This window comes from Echeneis naucrates, chromosome 7 (assembly GCF_900963305.1).
Source record: "Echeneis naucrates chromosome 7, fEcheNa1.1, whole genome shotgun sequence".
NCBI classification, from domain to species: Eukaryota; Metazoa; Chordata; class Actinopteri; order Carangiformes; family Echeneidae; genus Echeneis; species Echeneis naucrates.
Window position 1 is genome coordinate 9,651,502 of NC_042517.1, and position 9,528 is coordinate 9,661,029.

General features: G+C 36.0%; 1 protein-coding gene across 2 annotated transcripts; it reads right to left on the reverse strand.

Moving 5' to 3' along the window:
* Nucleotides 1–523: 523 nt before the first annotated feature.
* Nucleotides 524–9,425, reverse strand: rer1 (retention in endoplasmic reticulum sorting receptor 1). 2 transcript variants are annotated; one of them, XM_029506251.1, is made up of 8 exons: nt 9,340–9,425; nt 7,805–7,886; nt 7,431–7,535; nt 4,974–5,070; nt 3,816–3,894; nt 2,890–3,025; nt 2,425–2,479; nt 524–1,027 (listed from the first exon to the last, which is right to left on the reverse strand). In XM_029506251.1, exons 2-8 carry the CDS (start codon nt 7,883–7,885, stop codon nt 1,017–1,019), a joined length of 564 nt encoding a protein of 187 aa, XP_029362111.1. In that variant the 5' UTR covers nt 7,886; nt 9,340–9,425; the 3' UTR covers nt 524–1,016. The 2 variants fall into 2 exon arrangements, with proteins under 2 accessions (XP_029362111.1, XP_029362110.1); XM_029506250.1 differs by having other exon boundaries at nt 524–2,479.
* Between the last annotated feature and the right edge of the window lie 103 nt (nt 9,426–9,528).

Consider the following 9,528-nt stretch of genomic DNA (forward strand, 5'->3'; position numbering starts at 1 on the left):
TACATAAAGATTTGCTTTTGGAGATGAGGCACTGCTAAAGACTAAGCCTCGGTGATCATTTACATACATGTGGGAGTGAAATTCAGAGCTATACATGTTTGGAAATGAATTCACAAATCAGTATGCAAAAGCATGTAAGGTTCTGAACATGGCGCCAATGTAAATCAATATAAATACAAATTTTATTTGTTTAAATATTTAACATCTCTATCACAAATAACTTGGAAGTCACCACAAAGCCTAAATTTAACTTTTGACCAGTGAGAGGTACAGAAAGCGTCTTTCTTTTTTTTTTTTTTTTTTTGATCTTTTTTGCTGTACATCTTATAACCCAACAGGTTTGAGTGGAAAATGCTACCTGAATAATGAACTGTACAGGGATGTATTTGATGACAGAAAATAGAAGCTTATTGAAGACTGAGGCCTAGATTTTTTTCAGGTGTGTGTTTTGTTTGGTTGTCCTTTAACTCTCTTGAATGAATATCTAGTATGAAAATATGATTCCATGACACCGATATACTGTTTGAAGGGACACAGCCTCTTTAATAGCATTTGGAGTGAAAAAATTACACTTGAGTTATTAAAATCTATTTTTTAATAACTGTAGCACAAGAAAACATGAACATGCAATTCATGAGAAAGACATTTAATTCATCAAATCGAGAACCCAATTAACCAGTTCTGCTGTCAATGGATTTAAAAGTAGGAAACAGTATGGTGGTTGGAAGAAAAAACAAAAATAAAAATAATCTCCAAAAAAATTTTATATTTTAAAATATATATATATATATATATATATATACAAATCCTCCAGACAATCCTTTGAAACAAAAATGTTTTACAGGAAAATGTTTTGATCCCTTACTAGAGTTCTGATCAAATTTTAGTAATTACAGATAATACCCAGCATTGTGATAAAATGGAAAAAAAAAAAAATCAACAGGTTTATAGAAAAGAAAGTGATCGCCACCCACTTCATCCATTTCTTATAATAAAAGCTCTGAATCTCTGTTTTCTTATGTTTCCTCTGCAAAAGAAAGAGAACAACAGATTGCTTGGAATGACTATTTACCACAACTTTTTCCAAAGTAAACAGATTATAAAGGACTACATCAACTAGTCTACACAAATCAAATTGAGCCTGGACTTTCAAACACAGATGGGTAGAGAAAAATTTGTTGTGGTTAAAGTAGACTTGCTTTTTCATAAATTGGACTTTTTATAATTATCATCTTAACAGTAAAAATCTGAGGTAAAGCAAATTAATTGATTTGCTATTTCAAACTAAATGCCCCCAATTGTTATTATTTAAAATTTTGGTTTGTAGGGGTGCTCAACAACACAGTATCCCATCTGTTAAACTTAAAGGTGTACAGGAAGAATGAAGTGTCTGAAAAGGTAGACTTCAGGCTACAGGAAACTAAATGGGTCAGGATTAGGAACATTTGCCTTGAACTACGCATTCAGTGATGTGGGTGGCTTGACAATTCAAATGAAGTAAATGTTAAGCACTCATCCTTATTCTCCTAACGCTGGCTTCAGCAGTGTAGCTCAGGTAAATGTAGTGGCCAATTCAATGATCACTGAGTTGCGTTTGGTCATTTAAAGAGATGGAAGTAAGAAAATTCTTCTCTACCTGTCATGAATGCATATTCAAGTGTTATGTGACTAGCCTCTCCAAAGGGTCCACTTTTGGCACAGAAGACTGGCTGACACAATTTTAAGCCAGAGCAGCTGTGCGCTTTTGTCTCAAAAGATAAATTTATTCAGTTTGAAGACTTGCATTTCTTTCATATTTCATCTTACACAATCATGTTATTTTGCTATTAACACTACTGCTGTTCAATATGTAAATTGTTACAAATAAGTAGGAACCAATATATTAATCAAAAGTTGGCATATTTGTTTCATTTGAGAGAAGGACATGTACTGGTATCACCACTGGGGCAAAATAACTAACTTAATAAAAAAAAAACAACAGAAAACCTTCACTACATTTTCTTTTTCAGTGTGGTCCTTTTTGATGACTTTATACTTACCCCATGGGTTCAAAAAGGCAAAAAGCCACACTTAGTTTCTCCTACTACTGAAAAAAATCAAAAATGTATTCTAAAATGTGGTATTGGGTGGTGGTATCTTCCAAAATATAATAAACAAACAAAACAAAAAACCCTACTCTTTAATAGACAAAGGCAAAATTCCCAAACTAATTTGATCCATGCTGCTCACGTCCTCATCCAACACTGAACCATGGATCAAAACTTTTATTTTTAACATTATGTTTTCATGTTACTGTCCCACAAAAAAAAATCTCTAACCCTTGTCACTCCCCACCAGGTGTGAGTGATGGATTTCAAATGATAAAGAGGAGAAGGCTAAGTGGGAGTTTTTAACTAGCAAAAGTTTTCCCTGTGTCTTCCTTGCCTTTGTATGTCCTCTTCCCATGTGTGAAGGGTAGGTATCTGTACTTGATCATATGCTATAGAAGATGGAAAGGAAAAGTAGAATTAACAAGCAGTTCTCAGGTCTGATTATACATTTTACCAATTTAATCTATGTGATGAAGAAATTTGGTGACTGCCTCTTTTTAAAAAGTAAATATAAAAAGATAAGGGAATCATACTTAAAACAAGGTATTTGCAATGTAAAAATATTGGACGGCATGCTGCATCCTAAAAAACTATACTCTCTTGGAATGTTAAGATTTCCTGTTTTTGCAGAAAAGGAACATCTTTCCATATTTGCATTACAAAATTTAACTTTGTGTTCATCGGATCCTACAATCACTTTTTGGATGAACCGCAGCATTCACTTTTCACGGCTGACTCTACTACAGCCATTCTCAACGTATAAAGAGTATGGAAGTGTTGATCAATGTGAGCTTTTTACCTTGATCTGCCTCTTCATGGTGATGCAGAAGAGCATGATGAAGTACATAACAAGTATAGGCCAGAAAACTGGCACATTGAAGGCATCAAAAAATGTGCAAATCATGGCGATGACGATGCCTTTTGTTGCAGAATGCCTGGCGAGAAAAGCGACAATGCCCCAGTTAGAAGAGAAAATTGCTATTTTGAACCTTAACAAGTCAACAACAACCTGCAGAACGCTGTCATTCACTCTATGTTCTTATGTATGTGCAATATGTCTGCATACTGGATGCTTCATTTTGGGATCAATGTGGAGATAGTAGTCTGAACAAAGGCCATATGACATTATTACACAATCCATATTAAAAGTACAAGATAGCACAAGCGGAAAGTGACAAACTCAACTGCTATAATGTTTTAATATAGTCTAATGATTCGATAATCAATCCAGTGTTGATTCTTCGCTCTAGTTACTGGTGTTCAAACAACTGACGTCAACTTCAAAACAAGTTTTTGATCATACAGTGATGATAAACATTCAAAACAGGAACCAAAGATGATCCTTTCATAGACCAGATACATGCTGATGAGAAATGCAAAACAATTTTGCTCTCTTCACGCTTTAGTACATAACAGAAAACAGGCTTTGCCTAGACACATTTCTGTCAGCGAAGTTTTCACACAACTGATCATAAACAAAGAAATATGGCTTTGATCATCAATTAGTACTTGTTTATCCTAAATGTATTGTTTAGAAAATAGATGTTTGCTTTACTGGGATTGTCTACAGATGATGGGAGTGAATCCAGGGTTGACATTAGGCTTTCTCCCTTTACAAATGAGCTCTGCATAACTTAACCTTTGGAAAAACAGTTCATTTGAAAGAATATATAACAGTGTCTGTTGATGGAAGTGACGGCTTTAGCTGTCATGGACTAGGCTTACCAGAATTTGAATTCAGGCAACCTTCTGATGAAGGGGCGGAACTCCTCATTCTGCTTGGTAGGAAGGGCTGGGCCTTCATCTGCAGGAGATGTAGGTCACAGGGTGATGTGGTGTTTAATCAACAGGAAGAATATTCAGCCAGAAATCAGCATTAAAAACCAACAAATTCCAAGTTGAAACATACCAGTTTCTCATGAACCTAACTTTTTTTTAGTTATTATTTCATTAGCTGTTTCAACTTACTGCCACGTGTTGGTGAGTGTCTGTCTGTATGTTATTTGAATATACTGCTTGTGCTTTGACAGCTTAATCCCACCGGCAACAATTGTTGCCAGACGTTTTCTTTTACTTATGGAAGTTCAAAAAAATTTTGTTGTTTTGGCTTTGGACAGCTAATGCAAGTTTTAAAATAAAAGAAAGTAAATTGTATGTAACTACTGTGGATGGTCACACGACCAGGCCACTTTACTTCCTGTGTGCACCTTTGGAACAACACCCACTTCAATCTCAAACAAGAGGAAGTAGAATACCTTCATTACCTGATATTACTGAAATATTTTGCTTTTTTTATATTATTTTTATATTATTATATCTTTTGAAAAAGAGTGAATGTAAGTGCAGCAACATTTGTTTCCACTAGCATAACACATAGTCATAGTGTTATGCTTGGTGTCGAAGGTTTTGGCTGTTAATTCTATTTATCTTGAAAATACAGTAATTGCATTGTTTTCTTCACTATGCACTGCCATAGTTTCTTCATGTATCAAATAAACTTTCGAACCCACTTACCAAGAATATGTTACATGTATTAGAGACATTCTTATCTTTTATATGTGTAAATAGGTTAACTTTATGAATTTTAAGACCATGCGGTTTCCCACTGGCAACAGCTGTCGCCAAGTATAAAACCTACATTTTCCTTAGCGTAACCAAGATTAAATGAAAAATTGCATACATGTGTATTAGGGAGGTCTAAGGAGTGAAATGCATACACTTATTTTGCTGGGAAAAACATGGGATTACATGTTTCCTTACTAATCATAAGAGCAATGAGTCAAAAGCTTTTGAGAATAAACAGGTAACTTAAAAAGGAACCTATTTCCAAGCACACAACATGACTACTCAAGAAAAAAAGTCATATCATTTTAGTCAACTTGCCTTCGTCAAGCAGTGAAGGGTCCACTTTTGGTGATAGAAAAGCAATGAAGAGGTTGAGATGGTAGATTCCCAAAGCATATGTTACTATATACCAACCCTGAAAAGCAGAATGAGAAATGGCAACAAGTTAGAAAGGCTTTTTGGGCGCACAGTAAATATAAATGCACTTTAAAATGAAATGCTGAAAAACGTGTTTATTAAAGTTAAGTAATTCAGTCTATTGCATCCATTTTCATTTCCATCCTTATAAAATCAGCCTCTAATTGGAATTTGATCCAATCAATTCTGTTGAATTACCTACAAGAATTAATTCTAATTGAATACACATAACTTAAGGATGTTTTTTCATAAATAGCAAATCAACAAATAATATCGGGGTCACGTGGGACCACAGGGAAAATGGCAGCACAGTAGGAGAGCTCCCCATGACCAGCAGTTTATTATGTACATCTTGAGACATACACTTCATTCTTAGTCTGAAAATTGAGGCCCTGTGTTAAAGACACAACTTTTCGAGACAGCAAGGACACGGAGAAGTTTGTGTGAGATACTGATTAGAGAACCGGGGGACTTTATGAAAAGAGACGAAGGGTGTGTGAATCTGTGGGAATAAGGTAACGATGATGATTTGTGGGAGGCAGGAAGAGCTGTGCTGTCACGAGCTGACAGGAAGCGCCTCACTGACACGGTATGTATGCCGATATTGCATTCATGTCACTCTGGGATTATCACTTCATATGGCTTCAAGTTTCTACCTTCAGGTATGAAATAGCTAGGCATTCAACCAAATTCAAATCTGGATGAAATGATGCTCTCAAATATGGAACCACTCCTCCAGAAAATAAAATAGAACCTGGATAAATGGGGAAAATTGTAGCTCACATTGTGAGGCAAAATTTTATCTAATTAAAATGGAGGTTGTACCACAATTCAATTATGTTTCCATGATGTTACCACTCAATATAGCACCACAGCTGTTTAAACATTATGATAGAATTATCAAAGACTTTTTAATGGGATAAAAAGAGACCAAGGATTAATATAAAGAAGATGTGGTCACCGAGGGAAATAGGAGGTCTGGGTCTACCTAATGTAAGATTATATAATCTATCATTTGAAATGTCTAGATTGATAAAACATTAGAAGGGGATAGATCAGGAGCTAAGCTGGATCAAAATTGAAAGGGAACTAACTAGCCCGTTTGAACCTCTGTATGTCCTCTCACATGATGTAACAACTTCTGGACATAATTATTTTTCAAACCCAGTGCTGTCTTATTCTAAAGCAGTTTGGAGAGAAATTCATAAGATATATAGTATTTTGCACTTGAGACAACCTTACGCCTCTCTATGGTATAACCCAACTGTACATATTGGGAAGAAATCTGTTTATTGGAATTAGTGGCTTGTAGGAGGGATATGCAAAATAAGTGACCTGTATGTGCAATTCTCAAAGTATGGAAGAGTACAGTCGTCCCAGATGTTAAAAAATTTATGGAAATGATGTCAGAAGTTGCATCATATGAACGCATGTTAGCTAGAATTAACAACGAAGAGGAACATTTTTTATGTAGGGCCTGGGAAAGTACTGTTTTGTAGATAGGACATAAGGAAAAATTGACATGGGTCTGAATGTATGTTGTGGTTGTTTCAAAAAAGGAAATGTTGATTTGCAGGAGGCCTTTGTATATATGGTTGTATGCTGGATATGCTGTCTGCTGATGTTGGTATCTGTTTTCGAGTTTGATTGTATGTTTATGTGTGTATGAATCAATAAAAAACTCAAGACAAAAAAATATATATCAGTCGTGGTATTACCATTAAAATCTTAATGATACCCATCCAAAGCAAGAGTGATATGATAGGTGATATGAACAAAAATGTTCAAAATCTTGGTGTTTTTTAGGCTGATGCACACTATGCACACTTTTCTATGAAGCAGACTATATTTTCAGTTTTCAAAGCTACATGAGCTGCCATAATCAGCTTAACTAAAGCAGAGTCAGCAAAAGAGAATGCAGAAAGGGTTTACTTTTTTGACTTATTTCTCAATTCATTTATTGAATAAAATGAGGCTAATCTCTTCACTTTAGGCTGTTTAACATCCTGCTAACAATATACGTATTTGTGCAAAGAACAAGAAGATGTTAATACAAAAATAACAGGTCTACCCTGTTTGAAAATGTTCATTTGCGTGGAAATGTGGAGAATGGGGACAAGGTTGTGTAGAGAGCCCAAATGCAAGCGCAGCTTTTAGAAAGGCAAACATGGCATGTCATGCAATTTTGTCATATTCTATATCTTGTTTGATCGATATGCAATACAAAGTCAATATACCCCACATCCGGCCAAGGAACACCATCCATTCATTTGTATTTAGATGTTGTACTTATCATAGGGCAAGTAAATTAGTTTTGTAAAAAAAAAGAAGAAGATGACGAGCCAAATAAGTAATTACCTGTAGTATGTACACTCTGATCATGTAGACAGCAGTGAGGAGAAGAGTGACTGCCCATCGCACTGCATAGAATGGTGTTGACTTGTCTAGCCATGACTGATAAACCTGAAATAAACATTACATCATATTACGGAAACATAAAAAAAGCTAAATTGTTACAGTACCAGCAGCACTGGTACTGTAACAATCCAGTGCAGAGCAATTACATGGGACTACAATATAATTCAGTCAATGGAATTGACCTTAATCACCATCACTTTCATTGACATGCATTTAATATTTTGGCTTGATGGTAATAAGATATACATGAGGCATTCAGGATCAACTATATTTATCCCTAATTGCTTCAATAATGTGTGCGATAGGTGTGTTACCTGTCCAACTCGTGTGAAGAAGGCAGCTACTATGGATGGTTTCCCATGGATTGACTCCCCAACACTGTCCCCTTCTGACATTCTGCCATTGAAGAAGAAGAACTTTACTTCCCATTATAAGTAACAGATAATACATTTTGATTTGAGAAATATAAGGTGCTTGGCTAGCATTACTGGAGTAGACCATACAAAATTCAGTCAACTTTTCTAGAAAGCAAGGTGCTACTGTTACTGCATCTATCTTTTGTTAAGGGAAGAGAGTCAGCCAAATCCGTCTGGCCTCATCTATAATTCATGATCCTGAAAAATAAGAATTACAAATGTAATGAATTTAGTTGTTGATACATCACTTGGTATTACAATGTAATGCTGAAAGCAGTTCCAAAAAAAGATGAACCATAGGAGGCCATAGAAATTCATGACTTTTCTAGGTGATGCATCTCCGTCTTTTCTACAGAATCCGTGGCAAACACTGGCATCTACTTTTTTTTTTTTTTTGCAAACAGTAATAATGTGAGTACAGATGGGCATCACTAATCATGTCAGGTACATACAACCAGTGCACGAAAATTACAGACATTGGGGAAGTGACCTTCATAACAAAATCTAGTATTAACTCTTGTTACAAATGACATTACGTGTAAACTGACCAATAGCGACATGTATCGGCTACTTTGACTCAGGACTCGTCATTGATCCACTGATTTAGAATCGAAAAGATAATCAATTTTCTTGGGATATAACTCTGACTACCAACAGCACTGTCTTAACCTTTGCGATTACAGTATATTTAATATCGATTTATGAGACGTACTCTTCCTTGAAAAACAAGAAAACGCCGGATTGAATTGTTGGAGGTTCTGGCTAGTTAGCGTTAGCTGCATAACTAGCTAACAACCTTAGGCAAGGCAGGAAAGGCAGCTATTAATTAACATTAACCAAAATTGACTTTTGGAGGACAGACAATGTGCCTACGATCGGAATAAATGATTCGGTAACTGCTACTGGCATATCGTGAGAAAATTTATTTAAAAAACACAGTGACGTTAGCTTAGAAAAAGCTAACAATCTATTCAAATGCCTTTGCCCTTTGGCCTATATTACCGTTTACATGGGTTATGTAGTTTTTTTAAAGTTTCGGTGGTCCCCTTCCATTCCATAAATGGATTTGTGCAACTACAATACCCACAACCCAGCGTAGAGCCAATTCAAGCCCGAAAGAAATAAAATGTAGTTCACGGCTTACGGTCTCCCCGTCACACACAATGTACAAGAGGAAAACGTTAAACTACAAGTACCAGCGAGGAGTTCGATCATTTGACAACTCACTTCCGGAGACACGGTATCATACTGCTATCGGTTCCACAGCTAGCCAGATAGCAAAATTACAAATGAAAAATTGCTTTAGTAACCACATCATTAATCACTGAGTAATGTAGTTTTCTTCAGCCTTCTCTATAGTTTCAACATCCATCAGCGTCACTTCGTTGTGTTTGAAATTGCTGTGAAAATAATCAATGACGGTCGTTTCTTACCTGATACGGCCGCTATTGTCACTACCCGGCTCTACCTAGCTAGCTAAACTAGCCACCTCTCCTGCAAACTGGTGTGAACACGTCAGTACTTCCTCGAGGACTTGAACAAACGCCAGACATAAAAGTAGATCGACGAGCAGGACGATCGACTGTGCGTCGATCAGTAAAAAGGACTTCGGGGTATTGGCC

What these genes read in the sequence shown, in the direction of transcription:
- rer1 (XM_029506250.1), bottom strand. Translation starts at nt 7,885, where the DNA reads ATGTCAGAAGGGGACAGTGTTGGGGAGTCAATCCATGGGAAACCATCC. An exon ending in TCTTCACACGAGTTGGACAG is followed by an intron (nt 7,536 to 7,804) that starts GTAACACACCTA and finishes TGTTTATTTCAG; the next exon opens with GTTTATCAGTCATGGCTAGA. An exon ending in TTGCCTGAATTCAAATTCTG is followed by an intron (nt 3,026 to 3,815) that starts GTAAGCCTAGTC and finishes TTTTCTCGCCAG; the next exon opens with GCATTCTGCAACAAAAGGCA.